The sequence below is a fragment of the Calonectris borealis genome, chromosome 16, assembly GCF_964195595.1.
Source record: "Calonectris borealis chromosome 16, bCalBor7.hap1.2, whole genome shotgun sequence".
Taxonomy (NCBI): domain Eukaryota; kingdom Metazoa; phylum Chordata; class Aves; order Procellariiformes; family Procellariidae; genus Calonectris; species Calonectris borealis.
In genome coordinates, this window is record NC_134327.1 from 18,761,187 (window position 1) to 18,784,632 (window position 23,446).

Here is a 23,446-nt window from a genome sequence, read left to right on the forward strand (position 1 = left end):
GGCCCTTTGCTGAACTTGCTCCAGTTTATCTATGTCTTTCCTATATCAGGTGCTCAAAACTGGTCACAATATTCTACACATGGTCTCACAGCTGTTGAGTAGAGTGGGATAATCATCACTTTGTTCAATCTACTGGCTACGCTCCTGTTGACGAGCAGAGCCCATGACACTGTTGGTCGCCTTAACTGCCACACAACATCCCGGCTCATGTTCAGCTTGCTATCAAGATGCCCAGGTACTTCTCAGCAGAGCTGCGTCCTGAACAATCAGCCTCCAGCCTACATTGTTGTTGGGGTTATTCCTTCCTGAGGGCAGGACTTTGCCTTTGTCCTTGCTGAATTCCACAATGTTCATTCAGGCAGCTCATTCCTCCAGTCTGTCTCTGTCCCTCTGAAAGGGAGCTCTATCCTCAAGCATATCAAAGCCTTAATAACTGCTGGTCTTCACTCTACCCCTTCAAAAGATTTTAGAACAGAAGGATAATTCTACCAACAGAGAAAATAACTCAGCAGCATAGACCTTCTGCCATTCTCTCAGGTAACTTAGTATTAGCCATTTCCTGCTTCTTCCTTCTGGACCTATTTATTTTTCCTACCAGTCCTCCAACTGTACTGTAGTTGCACTAGTATTAACCTTTCTCTCATCTTTAATATTTTCAATTCCTGCTCTACAAAGCAGGACACACAAAACAGAAGGATTACAACTCTCTCTGTCAAAACAAAGATATGAACAAGGTAAACATGACCTCCCCCAGCAAAAAGAACCTGGGCCGAAGGAGTTCACAACAGCTTCTTGCACCAGCTCTGGTGCAGCATACCCTCAAGTCATTTTACATCTTTCTGTTAAGACTGTAACCCTGTTTTACTAAGCTAAAGTGCAGATGTCAAAGCATCTTTGCCTTAAGTAACTCAGGAAGGTATGATGGACAATATACAATAACACTGCACTAAAAAAGGAAGCAGACAGCTGAATGTAATTTGATGACATACCTCTGCTACATCTGCCAGAGACCGCGACACAAAAGAGTCCCGTGAGTTTCCATCCAGAAGGCTGGGTCCCAGTAAGGAGGTGCCACTGGCAGTCCCAACAGGAGTTGGCAACATTTTTCGTCCCTTCTCGGGGGAGATGAAACTTGCTATAAAGAACAGGCACATCAGTAAGTCACTGCACTGAATGTTTGCAATTGGGAGGATAAAGAGAAGGACAAGGAAATCGAAAATAGAGGACAGATATCTATTTCTTCTGTCTCTTAAAATTATGTGTTACCAGCATGAACACCATCAGCATACTGCTAACAGTACAGAGACTCATTACACTGGCCCCATTAAATATTAATTTAAAAAAAGCACCAACCAAACCCCAAACCAACCCAGTGATCTCGTGTCTTTGAGATTATGCTCACCAAGCACAGAATGGAGCCTATTTTTCCAACAGCAGAGCCAAAGGCATCTTTTCATTTTGGCAGAACAGCCAAAATGTCTCGACCTAACTGATGAGTCAGGCTCCAAACAGACTACAAAGAACTGCCAAGGAATTATTTGTCCCAAGGTATGGGCCCCAATCTAGCAATAGGATCTTTTCAGGAACAGACTTGTAAAGAGAAAGAAAACATATTCAAGGCAACACTGTTGTAATGAAAGCAAGAAGTAAGGGAGGAATTCTACAAACGTCCTACTGGGTTTACGATTTTCCAAAGGATTCACTTCTAATAAACAGTGCTTTTTTTTTTTTTTTTTTGTTAAAGGGAAGAGCTTTTTTCTTGCAGTTCTCTGCCTACTGACACTTACAAAACAAGCTGCTGAGAGAGGAGTCTGTGGAGTCATTGGGGTACCACTGGGGATCATGGCTGGGAGAAGCAATCCAGTTCTGTTGAGGACTACTGGATGGGGACGGAAGACTTTTGGAGCTGTCACTGCCATTCAGCTTTGCAGGAGAGAGAGAAACACCTTCACCTGTAAGCCAAAGTCAGGAATCACTGATTCAGTCAATGAAGTAAAGTTACAGGACACTGCCACCAATTTATACCCTTTCTAAGCGGGAGGGACCCAACAGCAAAAACCCCACCTATATATGCCAGAAAATAAATGCTAGGCACATAATTTTATTTCCAACAGTTATTAAAAAAAAAAACAAAAAACAAGAACTGCTTCTTGGAAAAGTTTCTGCTGACATGTAAGATGACAGGGATTTTTTTTTAAGTTAATAGGAAGACTTTAGCTAAGCTCAGACTTACTGTATTGACCAGAGCTGATAGCTATTTCAATGATAGAATCACTGATTTGAGTGGCAGGTTCTCCTTGAGAAAGTACATCTTCAGGTGGTCCAGGCAGAGAAATATCCAAGAGAGCAGAAACATTGGGAGGAGAGAGCCGGGTACTGGAAGCCTCTGATGAGGGAAGTGGAGGGGTGGAAATACCATTTTGCAGGGGAGTTTTGGACAGTTCTGACAGAGAAAGGACTGATGTGCCCTGTTACAAGAAACAGAGTTAATTGTTCATAAATTTATGACGGACTTGGAAATCTGTCTGAAAAGCAACAGCTTAGCTCCTAAGCATTACATTAAAATCAGACTTTAAGGAAAAAAAAGAAAGAAAAAAAAAAGAGGACTAATAATCCAGCAGATTAATATATTCCTAAAATTTTAGGAATATATTATTTATATAATAAATTTGTATTTTTTTCATGAAAAATATCTATAAGCATAAACAAACATGCTTCAGCCCATATCCTGCCAAATCATCTGAAAAAAATATGAGTCTGTAACATTGCAAAGAATACTTAATACAGCCTACATAACAGAAACAAGCATAATAATAAAATTAACATGATTTTGATGAACCTGCAAGACAGTTAAGAAGCAAGTATTGATTTGCCTTTGTATAGGCAAAAACCTGTAACTGCTTGAAGAGTATATAAATATTTTAAAATACTAACTCACTCCTCTTTACAGCCAGACTTTCCAAAACCCAATTGATCGTTTTTAAGAAGTCTTGTTGTTAGTACCTCATCATAAAACTGTATGTGTTTTTTTTCTGACAAAACTGTCCTGAGAGCAAGAACCAGAACCTCAGGCCCCATTACCACAAATAAATGCCTAGTAGGGTCATGTCCTAACATCTGTGCTATAAAAAAATCTTCCTCTCCTTTATGCTCTCCAATCAAATTAATTTGACCTTTTTCACATGTACCTGTCCCAGGAAGAGCGGAAAGTGCTTCCACTGAAAAAAAAAAAAAAGCCTGTATTCTGAGGCTTAAGTATCTAAACACAAGGTCCTGGATCCCACTGGAGAAGGAAGTTGGGGATAGGATAACAACACTCTTACAACTTAGGTGGTGCCACAGTTCCTTTTAAAGTATCTATGTCATATTGGATCCAGCATAAAGAAAAGTGATTCTCTGAAGAGGATGCTGGCATTACAATCACGCTTTTAGTCTTAATATTCCTCCTTCAGCAACATACAAGCAGCAGGACTGCCAACTGCTGAAATCTTTCTTTGTGATGTCTAAAATAGACATATGCGATATAGCAGAGCAATTATAAACTCCTCCACTGTATCAAGAAATACATAAAACCTGTTTGTCCTTCAGAGGTCAGAGATTGTCAGCTTTGCTTTGCTTTTTTAGAGAATGGCACCCACATAAACTTAAGCAGCTTTCCTAAATTTCTTTAAATTTCTTCAGATGCTTAAGATTTCAATTCCCACAAAATAGTACCAATCGTGTACAATTACCTGGGAACAAAGGGTTTTAACTAGTAATACCAGTGGTGTTTTCAAAACATTACCCATTTCATAAAACTGTTCTTTCCACACATACTCTACCTGGAAACCATCAGGAACCGCGTCCTGCTCATGCCGTGCTGGTAGGCTGATGAACGGAACCCGGCACCCAGGGCCCGAGCCCTAGAAGCACAACAGAAATCATGTGAGTGACAAACGTTTACATGAGATGCTGCAATTATAGCTGGGGAGGTAAGAGACAAGTGCCTATCACCGTTTATACGTGCTCTTTTTACGTATCATGCCTTTCAAAATCGTCCATCAACTCCCCGAGAAAACGACATGGACTAACATGTATCTGGGTCTCAATGAAAGAAACGGCACGGAGAAATAGCAGTTTCCATTCCAAATACATCCCTAAAAGTCCATGTTTTGCCCCAAATTCCTGCTGAATTACTGTCTATTGAAATGCTACCGTTTGGCCCAGATTTCTGGATGGCCAACTTCAACAGTCTCACAGCTGAAAGCTATTCTATAAGATGGAAATCTGTTCAATGTGATGACGATTTGATCCCTCAACCCCGAAATACACACTATACAACACAGAATGGGTTTGCCGTGATAAAAGTGCCTAACAGCAAGCTCCAGGAGAAAGCTCATTGAAGAGCCACTAATACAGCTTTTTTACACAATGAAAGAGCAAGACTCTTAACTACTTTAAAAAGCATGCTCAAGACACTCTGACCTCTACAGGGGTGATGGAGCCTCCATTCTGATGCGCTACTGTTGACTCCTGTCCTGTTACAACCGTGGTCACTCCGTCTGGTGACAATGGAGATACACCTGACAAACCATCTGCATCCAGGACAGGCACAGGGCTACCAGGGATAATTCCAGCACTTTTAGCTGCCAAGTCGATAGCACCTTTTGTGGAACAAAAAAAACCAAAAAACACATTACAAACCTTTTCTTCAGGCAATTACTTTGTTGTGACTCATCTAAAATATGATTTTTTAAAAATTGCCCAGACTCAAAACTTAACACGTGCAAAAAGCGAAAATGGTAATTATCTGAATAGCTATATCAGTTCTTCCTCTTCACCAAGTATGACTTTTCTTTCAGCTAAAATGTTTAATTTTTCTGCCCTGTTCCAACATGTTATCAGGTATATCAAAACAGTTTAGAGAAACATTCCCAGTTCTCCAGCCCTGCCCTTTCCTTCTATTTTTTTTTTCTTTTTTGTCCTGCAAATTGTTAAGTATTTGGTTATGCAATTTCTAGAAATTTCCTATGGTTTATTAGAGGAGCTATAAAAACAACATAGCCTTATTTTGTTATCTTGCCTCTAGCAGCCATTTAGACTCAATATAAAAAACTTATGTTGTTGCAGGGTCAACCTCGCCCAGATCTTTTAAAATCCACTTAAAACATCTGAATGTCTTCCCATCACAGAGAATCCTCTAAGTAAAACACAGAGGCAGGCATTGTTTTCACATCACTAATCATTCTAATTATGGGACCCATTCTTTTGTTGCAAGATAGTATTTGCTTGGGGTACACCGGCATGTTTTTTTCTTGTAGAATTCATAATCCCATGTTAGTAGATAAGCTATTTATAAGTTTCTTTCAAATATGTCACAACCCCTTTTCAAAGTGGTCTTACAACAAAACATCACAAAAGTGCTCAACTTTGGTTACAAAGTCTAACCCCTTGCTTTGCCTGCAGATTAGACACAGCAAAGGAACCTAGTTCAGACTGTCCCACCACTGACTGCTCCCTTTCTGCAGTCACAGAAAGCCACAGAAAGTAAGATATCATTAACACAGCTGTTTGCTTTAACTTTCAAAGGCACTAACGATTTTACGTAGGAATTAGAAACCAACAATGTAACATCATACAGATCACAGCAGACCGTGACTCTCATTCTGTTTAAGAAATGACTTACTAGACAGATGGTTGGTAGCCTGTGTTGGAAGAACTTTGGGCACAATAGGACGAGAAACAGCAGCTTTAGTCAGTGAGGACTGGATTGGCCGAAATGAACCTCTCCCTAGGGTGAAGGATTAAATACCTCTCAAGCAAATGAAATCTAACATCTTTGAAGCAGAGCACAACACAGTTCAACGGAAGCATACAAATTCCAAGCAGTAGTGAGCTCTGGCAATGCAAGTAGTGGAGACGATGAAACAGACTTGAAATAGTAATGCAAGCTAACCAGTGCCTTATCACAAAAATGCAACAGCAGGTGTTGGTGTGTTACTGAAGCTGTCTCATGTTGATTTTGAGATTTAAGCTGAGATGGGGGATCACCTATACTACCATTGTACCAGCAGAAAAGTGTAAGTGGGCAGTATATTGATTATACTGTATGAAATTTAAACAGTATCCCACGTACTAGGAAAAGTCCATTATAAGATCTAGACAAATGATTACACCCTACAGAAAAAAAATTATTATCTAAGTAATTTATTCCAAAATTTTGTCTCCTTGTAGAGAACTCCTTACTCTTCCCTGCTCTCAATACTGGGAAATGAAAGAAAAAAATTTCTATCATAATCATGACTTGCTTAACAATGATCCAGGAGAACAATCCCATCATCCTGTAGGAAGTGACTCAAGCAACTGGTAAATGACACTATAGTTTTGAAAGGATATTTTCCTCTTTTTAGAAATTTATTCCTTTATGCAGTTTTGAGGGACACTTTCCAGTCCATCTCATGGCAGCACAAAAGTGATAGAAGATATGCAGACTCACCTGTAATGGATGAGTTGGACAAGATAGAAAAGGAACAGACATGCTGGGATGGATTTCCAGATGGCCTGGGGAGCAGTGTTCTCTACATGGGAGAAACAACAATAAACCAGAACATATTTAAACACAGAACAGAAGCTCATCTTCTAAGGCGCAGAAGCTCATTATACCTTCCAGAATAAGCACAGTATTTACATGGCATGTATATAGTATTATCATGCAAGAGACACAGCAATAGGGTCTGCGTAATCTTGAGAGAGAAGCTACAGATAGGAATTGCGTTTTCTCTGTAAACTACTATTAGAGAAAAATTCCATGTAGGCAATTCTCAGAGAAATGCTAATTAGAACTATATTCCCTTCTGATTATACTTGCAGTAATTTTCCAATCTCCCACAGAATTACAGCAGTGATCTTAAGGATGGATCTAGTCTGTGTGCAAACTGATCTTCCATTACAATTAAACAAGTGTGAATTAATGAAGCAGCTGTGTGTACTTGGGAGCTCTTAAAACAAATGGAATTGCATAGACCAGAATATCTCCGTACCAAAAAAGAGTATGCATGTAATTTCTAGGTCCCCTACTCTTATACAGAGCAGAAGAGACAAAAGGGTATATTGACACGTGGTAATGTTGTTTTCCCCAAAACAAGTTTCCATTATTTGGTTTTAGATTTCTTGTGTGTTCTCCACCTGTGGTTTCACAGTGGCACGTGCCTTTTTGCTGGGTTATCATAGTAGTAGTTTAAGGGAGGTTAACGCCTGCCTACCACCAAAGTTCCATGACAACAGGCTCTCTTCCATACAACTCTTTGCAAGTCCCATTTTTTTCCAGAAGTCATTGTTCTTTCAAATTATGTTATGTTTTATTTCACTTCAGAGGTTTATACCCACCCCAGTTTAATAGCCATTAGTGAGTAGGAAGCAGGAAAAAATATCTAAAGGGGGATCTTGTTGCAACAGCACTGACAGCTCTAACAATGACAGATCAGGATGCCTCATGAACACACTGCTTGTGCATCAGTACCAGCAGGCCCAAACAGCAGAACCTGCTTTCAGATGAGGGGCTTTTTTATTTTTTCCAAACTACCTCATGCAGTGGACTACTACTGTTGTTGGCATTCCTCTTACAGGGAATATAGCATGGTTGGTTACAATATGGACTAAAATGCTTGTTCCTTCATATGTTCAGCTTCGCTTTTCCAGCAGATGTATGAGGGAAGTTCAGTTTTTTATTTCAGTTAGGTGCAAATCATTTTAGCCTTACTGATATCTATTCAGGAAGCAAAACAGGCATTTCACACTTTGCAAATTGTTCTGACCTGTACTACTAATGGCTTCCGCAAGTGCCTGTTCCGTAACTTCCTTGGCTTTGGCAAGAAGAAGTCCGACTGCATCTGGACAAGAACAGGAAGAACAGCATTAGAAAGCATTTTAAGCATGCAGACACAGAATAAATTATACCCCCCAAACTCTGTTTTTCAATAAAGTTGTAACTATTAAAATACTGTGTTTTGTTTCAGATAGTAGAATATTCTTTCTGCTAGAGCAGGAAAATTTTCCACCAGGAATGTATTTTTTTTCTTCTTGTTTTAGGGAGATAAAGCTTTCTCCCAAAAAAGCCATTTCACTACTTAACTACTGCAGCTTGCTATGAAGTTGTTATTGAGCTTGTATATAAAAATAAAATGAGTATTTGAATTAAATACAGCAATAAGGTTGTATTAAAATTAGCTGCACAATAAGAATATCAGTTTTGCTAAACCTGGCAAATATATTTGCTGGAGCAACTTAATTAGAGAGTGAACCAGCTTCACCAGGCTGTGTGATGCCATTCAGAATCAGGTCCGAAGAGGTGATGTCACTTCAAAGCATAGTTATATAGTCAAAATCTGACTAATCCCAGCTAATATAATGTTATGCTTGAGCATCACTAGAAGCACTCCTTCATAGGGAAGTCCATACTTTCTGATGAACCGAAAAACCCCTGTAATACCTACCGGAAGCTGGCTCAGGCACAATACACTACTTTTTTCGTTCAGTCATCTCACTTACACTGATTGTGTCTAAGTGCTGCCGGAAGGTCAGTTCTGCTTCTTTGCTAGGCAAGAATAGTTTCCCATGGCGGCTGTTGGGTGGTAGAGTTGTTGGAACTGCAAAGAGTCCACCATCCGCATCAGTGCTTCCAGAACTTGAAGGACCAGCCACCAAGAGAGGTCTAGGGAGGTTTCTCAAACCTAGAAGATTTTAACAGCAATTTAAACACAGTAAAGTGAAAACAAAAAGAAAGTAACTATTTAGTAACTGAAGGATCACACAGAGAGCTGGGACTTATGGATTCTGGCTCCGCCACCATCTGTTTGTAATCTCAAATCATGAAACTCTCAATACTTCGGTTTTCCCACCTGCAAATTGACCGTATTTACTTGCTTCACAAGGACACTGCAAACATTCACTTGCTATGGAATCCTTGGAAGAAGGGGGTTATATGCAATTTTACACTACTAAAGAGACTAGAATTTAAGCATTCAGTTTTAAGCCCCACACAGACTGTGTTAACCAGTTTATCTATTCAGGTTGTAGAAATACTTGAGGGCCCTTCCCACTAAACAAACTATATATCCACCATTCCTTTTGTAGGGGAAGATAATACAAACACAGACTTATTCTACAATGTTTATGTTCTATTTACACTCCCCACCCCACCCCGTGGTAATTTAAAGTGCAACCCCAATAAAGTGATTCTGGTGACAGAGAAATGAAAGAGCAGGGATCGATTTACCAAAATACCTTCCAAAAGATGGATTGTCTTAGAAATACATTTGGCACATTGAGATAATGGCATCTGGTCCAAGTAAAACTTCTCCATTTACCTTTAACTTTAAAAAATATTGTAGGATTTCACAGTGCTGTGCCCACTCTGCAGGCATCCAGCTAGGATGAAAACCAGTATTGTTAGTATGTCATTCTGAGTTACTAAGAAGCATACCTGCTTCTCTTCCACAGAAGCGCTTGCTGTGCTTGTAACACTGGTTTTCGTAACAAGAGACGACAACGGCTATTTTCACGCTCATATGGCGCCCATACTTGTCATGGTACTCCAGCCTCTACTGCTGGGCTGGAGATCCCAGCCGGGAGGCAGCAGGCACCTGACTCCCCCAGAGGGGGAAGAAGCAAAGTGGGCAACGATCCTCAGTCATGCCTGCTGCCTCCCTGGGCAGGAAGACAATACAGCACAAGCTTGGGCCACCCTAACGCAGAGATGGGTATAGGCAACAGTATTCAAGAAGTGTTTTGAAGAATATCAAACTTTATTTACCTAACAAATAAACCTTGCAGGTTTTATTTTCCTCCTATTTAAAAGACTAAATTGCCACCTCGACCCTACTCTCTAGATTCTGCTGTTCTTCCAAAGGTTAAAATTACAGCGTGCCAATGTATCTAAAAATCAATTAAATGCAGAACAACATATAAATTTGTGCCTCCTGCCTGACCAGAAATTAGAGAGAATTGTTAAGGATAATACACATGACATTATCTTTAAAAAAAGCAAGAAAGGGATGCAACTATAATTACATATTGATATTTTAAGCACTATAGGTGATGCTGCATCACGGCTGTTTTTCTAAATCTCTTTGCATGATTCTTTTTATCCTCTTTTCTGTCTCTCCAGCTAGCTCTGTGGCTTTTTCCAGCTGTCAGTTTACTAACACTTTCAGTTCTTCTGGGGTGGACACAGGCTATCTTCTTACCTTTAATTTCTACTGAGAAGGCCAAATCAATTTCAAGATCATCAATTAAAAAAATCCAAAAGACAAAAACCAAAAATCAGGGAACGCACCTAGAATGCTCATCACCAAAAGTAACCTAGCAGTTTGCTTTCTGACAGCCAAATTATTGCAGTCATTTAATAGCACTGTATGTGAGGATACAAAGAAGCTTGGTAGTTACTGTATACTAAAGGCTGCAATCCACACCACGAACAATCCTATTTTAGATCCAGAACACCATTATCAGGGCTGATAAAAGGGATTCAGTTTGTCTAACAAAACAACACAACTTGGGGTGAAGATATCAGACTTGCTTGGGTATCCGTTTGACATGCTGGAATGCCACCACCTGAGGCCTAAGCTGAGTGCATTACCCCAGGCAGAACTGCTGAGAAGCTAAACTAATTAACTAGGTAGAATGTTGCCCTGAACACACTTTTACTGCTCCTCTGTTCAAGCCAAACCCCTCAGCTGAAGCCAACTTTGCCATCTTTGGTACTGTGCAAAAGCAGGAATACATAGTCTGTATTTTTCACTTCCTGACTTTGCACTAAAGACTATGTGTTTCAGTATGATATCTCAAACCATAGTACTACACAACCCTACTTGTAATTCAGTGATGCGAATCAAAACTAACATGAACAATTATATTTGGTTTTGAACCAATGAGGCTCTGTGTAAACAGAACAGGTACCAGATACAAAGTGTTGTTATCTTCTTGCTGTTTCTGTCTGGTATCCTCAGCAGATGATCCTTCCCCTTACTTAAAAGGCTTCAGAAAGGATTTTCTGAAAGCATAAAGTACAATCTCACAGAATCATTAAAGTTGGAAAAGACCTCTAAGATCATCAAGTCCAACCGTCAACCAACACCACCGTGCCCACTAAACCATGTCCCTAAGGGCCTCATCTACACGTCTTTTAAATACCTCCAGGGATGGTGACTCCACCACTTCCCTGGGCAGCCTGTTCCAAGGCCTGACCACTCTTTCAGTAAAGAAATTTCTCCTAATGTCCAATCTAAACCCTCTGTGGTGCAACTTGAGGCCATTTCCTCTCGTCCTATCGCTTGTTACTTGGGAGAAGAGACCAACCCCCACCTCGCTACAACCTCCTTCCAGGTAGTTGTAGAGCGCGATGAGGTCTCCCCTCAGCCTCCTCTTCTCCAGGCTGAACACCCCCAGTTCCCTCAGCCGCTCCCCATCAGACTTGTGCTCCAGACCTTCACCAGCTTCGTTGCCCTTCTCTGGACACGCTCCAGCACCTCAATGCCCTTCTTGTAGTGAGGGGCCCAAAACTGAACACAGGATTCGAGGTGCGGCCTCACCAGTGCCGAGTACAGGGGCACGATCACCTCCCTGCTCCTGCTGGCCACACTAGTTCTGATACAGGCCAGGATGCCGTTGGCCTTCTTGGCCACCTGGGCACACTGCCGGCTCATGTTCAGCTGCCTGTTGACCAGCACCCCAGGTCCTTTTCCTCTGGGCAGCTTTCCAGCCGCTCTTCCCCAAGCCTGCAGCGTTGCCTGGGGTTGTTGTGGCCGAAGTGCAGGACCCGGCACTTGGCCTTGTTGAACCTCATACATTGGCCTCGGCCCATGGATCCAGCCTGTCCAGGTCCCTCTGCAGAGCCTTCCTACCCTCAATCTCATAAAAATGAATGTTGCAAACTAAGGAAATTTGATTCTACTTGCAAGTCTGATTTAAAAAGATATGTCCTTCAAGCCTGTGTATCTCACTGAAATGTAACAATTTATCTGTCTGATCTATTAAATTACTGGCTTTTTACTAGATACTTAAGTGAGTACGTCCTTGTCTGCAAGTAAGCGCAATGAAGCTTTAGACAAAGATGAAATTGCTATAATGCCATTTTAGAATGAAAACCACAGAGAGCACCAAGTATGTTTTACAGCATCAGTTAAATTGCTCATGGTCCACTGCTTCTTACAGCACAGGCGTGAAAAGGACAGAGTAAGAATCACAATTGTTCCCAGTAACCCTGACACCTTCACAGACTTTTCTAAAGTCATAAAACATTTGCTGGCAAATGCAACTGGACTGAAGAATAGAACTGAAATTTTTGGTCTGCATGGCTAGGGTTCACAAGTTATAGCAGCTGTACCTTCTATTAAAAAAAAAAAGGTAATTCATAATCATTCCGTATTTTGTAATGGCAGAATGGCACAGAAAATTTTCAGTAATTATTTTATCAACAAACTTTACACCATATATTTACTCTCGTGCTCTGTAAGCCTTCGCTCTCTTGAGATTCCATACCCTGTATCAGTCAGCTCCTAACAAATGCCAGCACCTTCTGTAAGAGTGACTCGTGACAGTTCTTTTGGATTGTAAACTGTATTATTTACATGCATTGTTTTTCAAGATGCAAAGCAGTACTGAATTTAGGACAACTCTAAAGCAAATTAACACATATCAGTGTTTTGAAACAGTTAAGTTCGTAAGTGTAAGAACACTCACTCTCCCAGTGTTACATTACTGGGATGAACTCATCACAGTATGAGGTACTAATGGTCTGATCTCTTGAAATGGATTTTTATGAATACTCACCTGAGGAGCTGGAAGCAGCACCAGGAGAAAAAGTCTTGTTGTTGCGAAGGGCAGATTGATTTCGTGCACAACCTGGACTCCTGGTGCTGATGGCAATCACCTTTCCCGGAGGAGTCAGTGACTGCTCCTCTTGAGCAGGCTTTATAGGTGAGGTGGCAACAGAGCTCATCTCGGGCGTCTAAAAATGCACGCATATTAAATGAATATTGTGTACTGTTACAACAAATATATTGCTAAACTCATTCTACTTAGGAAGCTTAAAAAAAAAAAAATCTGACATACTACAATATCTTTAAGTACTCTAACCAATACCTGTGTGTGTGTGTGGTGGGCAGCTGAAATTCCCTTCCTGTGCATTTAGCAGCGTTAAATGTCATCAGTTCAATATCATTAATTTATGTTACAGTGGGGTTAACACTCAACAAGTTTCACACAGTGTGCTGGACCACGCCACGATAAAAAAGAAATTAAAAAAAAAAAAAAAGGTAAAGACACAGATTTGTCACAGTAATAGAAAAGGTGTTGTTTTTAATTCAGTGCTAAACCAATTTTCATAAACTCTAACTATCCAGACAGCTCCTCTGGTTAGAAGTATACCTGAACAAAAATATTTTGCTCTTAATTCTTATCAAGTAGAGACCAATAGTTTTGAATTTTTTCCCATCACTTCTCCTATTTCATACAGCAGTAACAAGAGGCACATGGCAAGGTGCTTTACTAATTTTCCATGCCTATCCAGTTATTTCACTAAGTTGTTTAAACGCTTTTCTAGGAAATGCTCCCTTTTTAAGGAATCTGTGTGCAACCACAGGCATAAAACTACCACCCACACTTGACTGCAATGCAATTTGCCATAGTTTGTTTTATGCTGGTAATCTTCAATAAAGGAAGGAACCACAGCACAGTGGGACATTTTGTCTTTGTTACATATTATCTTGAGAAAATAGCAGGGATCTAGACAATCAAACCTTCCTCTGTTAAAGAACCCTGTGGCAAAAATATTATGGTTCCTGTCATTATTTGATGAAATGCAGAGGATTTAAGAGACAAAACTTTCAAAAAGTCTACAGTACTTTCAATTAGGGAGTATCATCCTCGCCTCTTGAATATCTATCAGTCCCACGACATTCATTGCCGCAAGAAGTCTCTCTCTTCCTGAAACACAGGCAGTATAAAGTGGTATTTGACAAATAAAAGAAAAGGTTAAGTTACTTCTTTTTATTGGAATGTACGATATGGTACATATCTGAAAGAGCTCCATTATTTTTCAGGAGCACTACGCTACTTTGACTAAGACACTAAGAGTGCTAAGGTGACAGGAAAACACTTGCAAATAATAACTGATGTGTTTTTTCCCCCTCTTATCTCCCTCTCCCCCCAAGTCTAAGGAGATGTCCTTCCTTCTAGTTTGTGATTGCTTAATCACATCATCCCTGGCTGTCACATATGCCACCAGAATCATAGAATTTTTTAGGTTGGAAACGACCTTTAAGATCATCGAGTCCAACCGTTACCCTAACACTGCCAAGTCCACCACTAAACCATGTCCCTAAGCACCACATCTCCCTGTCTTTTAAATGCCTCCAGGGCTGGTGACTCAACCACTTCCCTGGGCAGCCTGTTCCAATGCTTGACAACGCTTTCGGTGAAGAGATTTCTCCTAATGTCCAGTCTAAACCTTCTTTGGTGCAACTTGAGGCCATTTCCTCTCGTCCTATCGCTTGTTACTTGGGAGAAGAGACCAACCCCCACCTCGCTCCAACCTCCTTTCAGGTAGTTGCAGAGCGCGATGAGGTCTCCCCTCAGCCTCCTCTTCTCCAGGCTGAACACCCCCAGTTCCCTCAGCCGCTCCCCATCAGACTTGTGCTCCAGGCCCTTCACCAGCTTCGTTGCCCTCCTCTGGACACGCTCCAGCACCTCCATGTCCTTCTTGTGGTGAAGGGCCCAGAACTGAACACAGGATTCGAGGTGCGGCCTCACCAGTGCCAGTACAGGGGCACGATCACCTCCCTGCTCCTGCTGGCCACACTAGTTCTGATACAGGCCAGGATGCCGTTGGCCTTCTTGGCCACCTGGGCACACTGCCGGCCCATGTTCAGCTGCCTGTTGACCAGCACCCCCAGGTCCTTTTCCTCTGGGCAGCTTTCCAGCCGCTCTTCCCCAAGCCTGTAGCGTTGCATGGGGTTGTTAAAAGAGGAGACGTTGCCACAGATCTGTGAGATGTCAGACCAAAAGTCTTTACAGTTTAAAGAAAGTCTCTATCTGGAGCTGTATCTGAGCAAAGATGGTTTTAAATTTATAAAATCTGCGTTCTATGTCTATAAAATCAGGATCAAAAGGAGCTTGGCGGGGGGGTTAAGTTTGCACCAACAAAGAAAGATCAAAGAACTACGTGTGTTTGTCAATAGTGATACATTTGCATCCTATGCTGGAATACGATGCAAATGGTATCTTTAAGTCATATTATCTCCATCACAGGAATTCAGTCAGATCTGCTGAATTCAGTGTCTTTTTGGTCTTTAAAAGGATGTTTTACTAAGTTTCCATCAGTTGCACTAGGTGGAAATGGCTGCCCAGGTATCGTAGGGGCAGGTCTTAAGCACTGGTTACAATGCACAAGAAGGAAAGCAAGTTCATTCCCAGTTGTCTGCCTAAGGAAGAAGATATTTTTCCGGGTCTGTTAAACAACTATCCTAGAGTCTGGGATTTTTACAAAAATCACTGTGGCAGGCACAGTTATGTTGGCTATGCTACCCCAAAGAAAAAAAATTCTTTTCACATTTACACTTAGTGCAACTTGAACTATATAAACATTGGAAATTAAGGGTTGCAGTTTTCATGTGGAATATTAATCTCATTTAGGCTCACTTTGTCATCTAGGCTCCATTTCCTGCAAAAGATCCCTTCCAAACTGGGCTGTTCTATGGTTCTATGAACCTGAGAGAATAGAAGGCACCTACCCAACCTAACCTCATGACTGATCTTTTCAGTAGTCACATTAAACATTCACTGTGATACCATTGAGACTCACAGTAAACCAGAAACCAAAACGTAGTGTAAAAACCAAATGCAGCATATTGAGGAAAAGTCCACTCTGTAGCAAGCTGGGTTGTGTTGTTTTTTTTTGTTTTTAGACACAGGAATCTTCAAGACCTTGACAAGGCTGGTCACTATGAAAACAGGACTGGGCAATTATTCCCCAGATCAAATAAGAGTTTAGCATCTGGAGCACGAACAAGAGCTACTTACTGGTTTGGGATTGACTTCAGTAGAGATGAGTTTTAAAAGGCAGTTTAGGAGTCTCTGCTTGTGAAAGGTGGTACATGCAGGAATAACACTTGACTCAGATGTTTGCTCCCTAGCATCCTGGGTTTCTGGCTCCAAGACAGCCAACCAGTCATATTCCAGCTGCAACTTGTTCGGTTTGCCCATCATGAGGTAGACTTCAGCCAGCGTAAGGCTCTCAGAAGTTCGCAGACTCCATCCTTCTTCTCTAACCTGCTGAGAGAGCCGGCTTGGGTCATCCTTGAGAGACTTTGTACTAGATTGTCCCTGAGGTGGAGGTGGAAATGAGGAGCCCAGCTTCTCTTGAGAATCCTCCATTACTGCATCTGTTATATCCTTGGTACAAGCATCAAGCTGCTGGCCCTGGCTGTGGCTAGCCTGAGTTTCATATCTGGGTGGGCCACTGCCGGGTGAAGCCACACCACCTCTTGGTAGCTGTGAATAGGAGTCAGATGTCTCTGCGCTCCTCCCGCTTGGAAAAGCCACAGGAGAAGTATCACCAGCTGCTGGAGTAGAGTCCTTCCCATGCAGTTTGTCTGTGCAAGAACATTTCTCTGGGACGATCAGGTCCTGACAGGACTTCATGTACCGTGGGAATGGATCAAGCAGAGAGAGCTCCTCCACATCAGGGATCTTACTGCAAGCACAAGCTGTGCTGCACAAGGGTAGCACAGTTGCTTGGTCACTAGCCAGGGCCTCCCTGCCCTCCACACAGAAGGCCACGGAGCTCAGCTTTTCGTGGTTCCCTCCTGGATCTTGAAGTCCAGAAGGCGGTTTTTGGAGACAATTAGTGATGCCAAGATTTGAGGCTGTTCCTTCCACCAGGCCAGTCTCTGGAGCACCATCTTCAGTGCTTGCAGAAACTTCAGCTGTGGGCTGAGAGGTTCTGCTTGACTCTGTAGTGCTCTCTGCCCTTCCAACACCCTTACCTTCTGTTCCCCGTGTGTATTTTAGCTGTCCCCTAGCTGTCCCCTGACCACTCTGTATGCCTAAGATTTGTGCAGGGGGTAGTAAGTGAGAGTCTTTTGTGTTTTGTTTGCATTTGCCAGTTTCCTGCCAATGAACTGTGCAGAAAGCCTTGGAGTGGACCACTCTGGCTACCCCAGGCAGTGGAGTGAGTGTACAATTCTCTCCTGGGAAGAGATGGAGCATCACTTTCTCCTCTGAGAAGCTCCCTCTTGTTTCTGAGTCTCTGGAATCTTGAAGCTGCCGTTCTTCTAGTGTTTTACGCTAAAAAAAAAAATGTGTCAAAGAATACAACAATAATCTGCCCCTTCCAAACAAGCACCTGGTAGCCTATTTTGCAAGTTTTTTTTTTTTTTAAAAAAAAAAAAAGTAGCTGATCAAGGACATGTTCTCTATTCAGCACAGATGTGAAGACTCTATGATCAGAAATAAAGTCCTTTTGCAGTAATAAGGACTACACTGAAGACCTGCTACAAGCACAAACTAAATCTCTGTTCCAGAGATTCCAATTACTTATCTCTGCTTCACACACCGCTGTAATTGTAAAAAAACCCAACCAACTAATAAACCCCAACAAAACCAAGCAAAAAACCTCAACGTCACTGCATAGCAAAACAGACTCCCCTTTCTGTGCAGTAACCTCCATCTTACATGTTTTGACAGCCTTCTAAGTTTCAGATACTATGCTCCTACTTCTTCCAGGCTCACAGATCAAGAAGAAAAGCCTGAATTAAAGGACTAAAAAGAGGATATAGCATACCAGTCAAAAGGAGAACAGAATGGCTGTTAACTCACAAATCCTTCTACTCCATGGATCAAAGTTCAGAGGTAGGGATATCAGACAGCATATAGATACATAACAGGTAGCAGCAGCTACCTAGACAAGAAGCTTAAGCCTTCATTTGGTGAAACTGCATAAAGCAAGTGGAAAGATCTGTCCTTAACCTCTTTGCTGAAACTGGAAACAAAATCGTCAGTTATTATCCAGGCTCCTGTGATGGTCACCCATCTATAATGAACAGACTAAGCACACTCTTTAAGAAAATGAAATAAAGGCAGGGAGCTTCATTTATTACTAACCAGCTTTTCAAGGGATCATAGTAGAGAAAAGTTGAGATAAAAGTGGAATATTATCGGATTTCCCAATGAAAGGCTCCGTTACTGATGCTGAGATACTGACCTTTACTAAGCACGGGCTAGTAAATTTATGAGGTAGAATCACACTTCCGATGCAGAAATGAACTTAGAATAGGAAGCGAATTGCTCCCAGGACACAGCATACAGAACAGAGTAAGCAGAAAAAGGATACCACACGCACTTCATGGAGAGCCCACTTCTGCTTCAGGAACTCTATGAGGCTGGAGACCTTCCGATGTAACTCCACAATCATCCTGTACGCAAGATAAACAAAGCAAGGGAACAGAGAAAAAATGTCAGAAGTTCAAATCACAGCCTTGATGCTAGAATGGGAATTAAGGGAAGAAACTGGCATTCTGTTTCAAGCACAGAGAACACACCTACCACTCCCAAGCTCTAAGGAAAAAAAAAAAAAAAAAAAAAGAAAACCAAAACCATATCTTATCCTGCAACTTTAAAATCTAGGTAATTCACAACTGAGAAAGATCTAAAAGCCTATCAGATAAATCTGATTGCCATGATTCAAGATACTAGTTTCTCCAGATGGAAGGAGAAGATAGGAAAAGACAGCAAGATTTAGCTAAACTGCAAAACTGCAGGCAAGGCACAAAGCTACCACATGAAGTATAGAAAGAAAGAGAAAAAGAGGCACAAAAAAACCGCCCAAACATTTACTTTTTGCTCTCAAAGCATTTTACAAAATAAACCTAATGCTAAAAACCTTCATTCTCCTCTCTGCATGATCTTTGGTCATTATACTGAAGTACTCTATTTGAAAGAACAATCAACATCACAGAGGCCTCATGTTTTCTGCCCTGAGTTTTGGACTAGACCTAAGTACTAGGATGAACAGCCATTGATGACGCTGAAACAACAGAATCAGCTACATTTTGCAGGGAGGAGATTAAGCTACAAATACCTTCCTTTCTGCTAGTATCACTGTTTTGCAGTTGACATGTTTGGAGTCTTGGTGCAGGCGCCTCTGACCATTGTTCTGCTTCCCTCTCCTGTGCCTCTGTTTCATGGTACATTCAATACAAATTTTAGCAGAACTAGCGCTGCATATCTCCATTTTACTTGCACTCTGCTCTGACAACTGGGTGTAAGTGGTATGAAGTATATTCATCTCCAACTCTAGTAGCTCCTATCATTACTCAAATTAAAAGATGTAAAGAACAATGGTAGTCTAAATTTCAAGTCTGGTATCTCATGTTTACAACAATCAGGTACTCTGGTTGGACAAAGCCTTCAGAATAAGTACATTTAGGCAAACTGCATTATCAGAGACGAATGGCCCAGTTGGCAAAGAGAACCCTGAAGAGAGAGGAAGATGCTAGAATGCTGCTTATATATTTCCCTACTCTATTCTGAGCACCACAATCAGTTCTTCATTACCTAAGCCGTGGATTCTGGGCAAGACTCTGCACTCGAGCCCATGCATGGTTATTTCGTGGCTGCAGCTCCACAGGGACCTTGAGAGGAAGACGTACTGGCTTCTGGTCCTCTTCATCACTAACGCCTGAAGGGAGATGAAGCACAAAGGGCATGGGTCAAAGCAATGACAGCTCAGTCAGAACACTATATGCTCAGTTACATGAAAAAAAAAAGCATTACAGACATCAGGATCACCTACAGACAACTTAGGCAGCTCAGCTTCACCAGTGGAGCCTGCTTCCTTAGATTACCTCCTGTTCCAATATGTTTTTTTTTTTCCTTGGACACTGCATTGGTACTGGAGCTTCCAGCTGAGCAAGCAGTGTCAAAATCAGGTGGCTGGAAACTTTGAACAAGTACAGTATTTCAGACCTTTAAACTGCACTGATTCTACTTATTGGTGAGGGGAGGAAGAGGAAGGGGGGGAAAAAAAAAAAAAACAAAACCACACATTGCTGAACTGGAGAAGGTAAATAAAGTCTAAAATGCTCAATGCTAAACAACATACTACTGCTTATTCACTGGCACAAGGGACTAAACTTCGCATATAGTGAAAGCACAACTGGTAAAGCAGTAGCGATCTTGTTTGCTGTAGCTATTTCCTTTTCAACTTAGCTAGTGACATACTCCAAGACTTAAAGGGCTGGGCGGGTCCTAAAGTTATTGGGATTATACAAGCAAACAGGATAAGTAAGACAATAAGGACATATTTGTGCCCAACACAAATGTGAAATAGCACAAATTCCCCTGCCAGTGATGTACACATCAAAACAGGCCTACTCTCCCTCTCATATTCTTCCGACCATCTGTTAAAACCCTCTCACGTTCCAGCGTCTCTCACTTACCATCTGGATCACAGAGTTTCTTCAAAGCCCTGCACATCGGAGCTTTGATACGAAGGTTTCTGCCTTTGTAACGAACCGTCGTAGCCCTGAATACATTGAAAGAGAAGTATTTGCAGGCACCATTAAGAAAAGTTTGTGAATACATACATATTACGGACACCGAGTCAAATACAATCATGGCTACAGGAATGAACAAAGAAATGTAAGGGTTTGCAGTGCAGATTCACAAGAGCATTCAATCTTTTCTATCACCTTACTTTTCATCATAGAAATGCTACTCTTGTGACCCTCCTCTTCCAGACTTTCATGAAACACTGGGCTGTCCACTTAGGGAGGGATTACTATTTCATAAAGCGGACCAGAATTATGTTACTTCGGTTGAAGAATACCCTCAGAGACAGCTTCTTCATAAAAGACAAGTGGTTTTGTTTTTGTCTCCTCTTTACACTCCTAACTTCTGATTATGGGAAGAAAAAAATCTAAAGTCTTTGAAGAGTCTTCCATTCTAGAATATCAACACCACATCTGTTGCAGAAACGAGGTGTAACAGCTTGTGCAGGAATCTGAACAAAGTAACTTTTACAGTATGATTTCACTGGCTTTTAGCTTCAATTCCACATTAACAGCTATGAAGATCCTTAAAAGCAAGAGGCCATTTTTGTTTTCACACAGTGGAACTATTTGATTCCTTCACTCAGTCAGCCCTGTTTTCTTTTTAGAGACTTAAAAGGCAGGTATTGAGACCAACAAAGTTACTGATGGCAGTATTTACTACCTAATACTTCAAGCAATAAGGATCAGCTAGCACAGAAGCAGCAGGATTGAACACAAGTCCTTGCAAGTACAATGAAAGAAATTACGGAGAATATTTGTACAGCAGGATCTCATTTTTTCCTATGCTGTTAGGAAGACAACATCAGCAGAAACAGCACCTTGTCTACACTGCTAAGAGGGAAATTCACAAAAGGGCAGCAGAAGTGAAGCCGGACCTGAGAAGATGGAGTTCATGAGGTAAGCAGCTCAAAAGTTTCAGTTACTAAGCTGGGAACTTCTACAGATTCAGAATACCCCAGGGCTGGAAGGGCAGATTTCCTCAATCTGCACTAAGCTACCAGAAGCTAGAGGGAATATGTTAGCCCTCACTCCTTCTAATGAGCTCTGACACGGAAGTAGTGATGGCTCAACTAATGAAAAGAGGAGAAGGCTCTCAAGTGCTGAGGAGAAATCAGCAACAGTGCTACTTACGAAAAAATAAAAAAGACCCCAGAGCTACTTGCCTGGTTTTAAATAGTGCTTCCTATTTCCGCATCTGCAACAGCAGACAACACTACAGCTGCTGTAACAGAAGCATTGTTGTCACCTTCCCTCTTTCACTTAACCCTAACTTGAATTGTTGGAAACTTGAATTGTTTGAAGATAGTGGGTCCCACCAAGTACAACGGTCAATCTCTGCCAGTGGAAAGACTCTTAGAGGAGGACATAGTAACATTTGTGGATATCTAGTCAATGGCATAAGGTAACGATGAAAGGTAAGACTTCCTCCTGGTCATTGCAATGGACGCCTTAGCCTTAACGCATGAGGCTCAATATCCTCTTGTCATTATATTAAAGTGCAGATATGATTCTATCAGAAAATCAGCATTTTTTAGAAAATGAATCTCCTGAAAGTAAGTTTAATCATATGCAGCTAGCATCCTATTTTTTTTTCATGTGTAAATAAACCAAGTTTCAATACAAGTGAGCACGAGATCAGTATGAATCAAGCCAAACTCACTTACGTCAAGTTAACGGGAGCTGCAAATGTATAAAGACAGGAAACTTGACTACAAATTCTGCTGCTCTCAAATTCAGCTGGTCATTGTTTAGACAACTTCTCTCTTGGGTCTGAATCTTTAGGTGGAAAACCTCCACTTTTCTTCACAAGCCCAAACTTTGGTCTCAGCCAGCAGTCAGAAGCGGCAGCCTAGTATAAAAGTGCCTGGTACAAAACCTGAAGGATTTGGCAGAACCCAGAGAATTTGTAATAAATAAAAACTCTAGATACATTATTACATTTTTTTGTCCAGTGCTTATTATTATTTCCTCAAGAACAGTAACTGGAAAAATGGCTAAGGACTAAAAGTCTTCAACTTTTACTACAGCTCCTAGAAATCTCTCTTCCTGTTACATAGTTTTACGCTAAAGTAACACATCCTCATGATTCACAACAAATACCTTTTACCTTTAACTACAGGGATTCAATGAAAGCTATATTTACTCTACTACCACTAATGCTGTTCATCACAGCAAGTAATTTTATAAAGCTCATGTTGAGATGATAGGATGCATGAATGCACCCAACCACTAGAAAACGCGAAGTCTGGGAATGTGATAGAATGGTTGTATGGAAAACAATGCTGCTGCATGAACATGCCAAAATTGATGTCTTCCTTGTTCTTGCAAGGAGTTAATTACAGCAATCAGAACCGCTGTCATGATTTCCTTGCTTAGTGAAGACATGCCTAGATGTTCCCTCCTGTCCTAGTAGAAAACACAGTTTCATAATAGCCTCATACAAAATCCACTAAAGCCAGTGAAAATAAATCCAGTAATTCAACACACCTTGAAACAGGCTGCTAAACTGCAAATCTACATTACTTTAGGACAGCAAATTCTATTGACTACTTGTGCGAGCTGAGACTCTCCTCCTGCATCTTGATTTTAGCTAATGCAAGAGCTTTTTATCAAATGTGCCCTTGAAGTAGCTGCATGCAAGTGAAGAGTCAGAAATAGCACCACCATTATTATTAGTAGTAGTAGTATTAGTATTTTAACTTTGACAGTGGAGGGGTATAAGTAAGAAGGGGTTTGTGGAGAGAAATATTATTTCTTCTTAGATTAACTGATATGACTACATAAAACAGACAAGCTTTGTGGAAATTGTTCCATCACATGCCTTGAAAGAAGGGCCTGAATGCTCAAAAGGCTATTTG

At 41.2% G+C, this 23,446-nt stretch overlaps 1 protein-coding gene across 8 annotated transcripts in view; it reads right to left on the minus strand.

Annotated features, from left to right (window-relative positions):
• Positions 1–23,446, minus strand: part of CRAMP1 (cramped chromatin regulator 1) — a 50,539-nt gene that overhangs the window by 6,269 nt on the left and 20,824 nt on the right. For 7 of the 8 annotated variants that reach the window (XM_075165716.1, XM_075165715.1, XM_075165710.1 and 4 more), the window contains 14 exons: positions 20,475–20,560; positions 19,591–19,714; positions 18,368–18,449; positions 16,057–17,322; positions 12,808–12,985; positions 8,527–8,708; positions 7,794–7,868; positions 6,476–6,557; positions 5,666–5,770; positions 4,465–4,643; positions 3,822–3,902; positions 2,234–2,468; positions 1,788–1,952; positions 990–1,135 (listed from right to left, as the gene is read on the minus strand). In XM_075165716.1, the coding sequence (XP_075021817.1) occupies positions 990–1,135; positions 1,788–1,952; positions 2,234–2,468; positions 3,822–3,902; positions 4,465–4,643; positions 5,666–5,770; positions 6,476–6,557; positions 7,794–7,868; positions 8,527–8,708; positions 12,808–12,985; positions 16,057–17,322; positions 18,368–18,449; positions 19,591–19,714; positions 20,475–20,560 (2,986 nt within the window). The remainder of the gene's footprint in view (positions 1–989; positions 1,136–1,787; positions 1,953–2,233; positions 2,469–3,821; positions 3,903–4,464; positions 4,644–5,665; positions 5,771–6,475; positions 6,558–7,793; positions 7,869–8,526; positions 8,709–12,807; positions 12,986–16,056; positions 17,323–18,367; positions 18,450–19,590; positions 19,715–20,474; positions 20,561–23,446) is intronic. The other variant, XM_075165714.1, reaches the window with a different exon arrangement.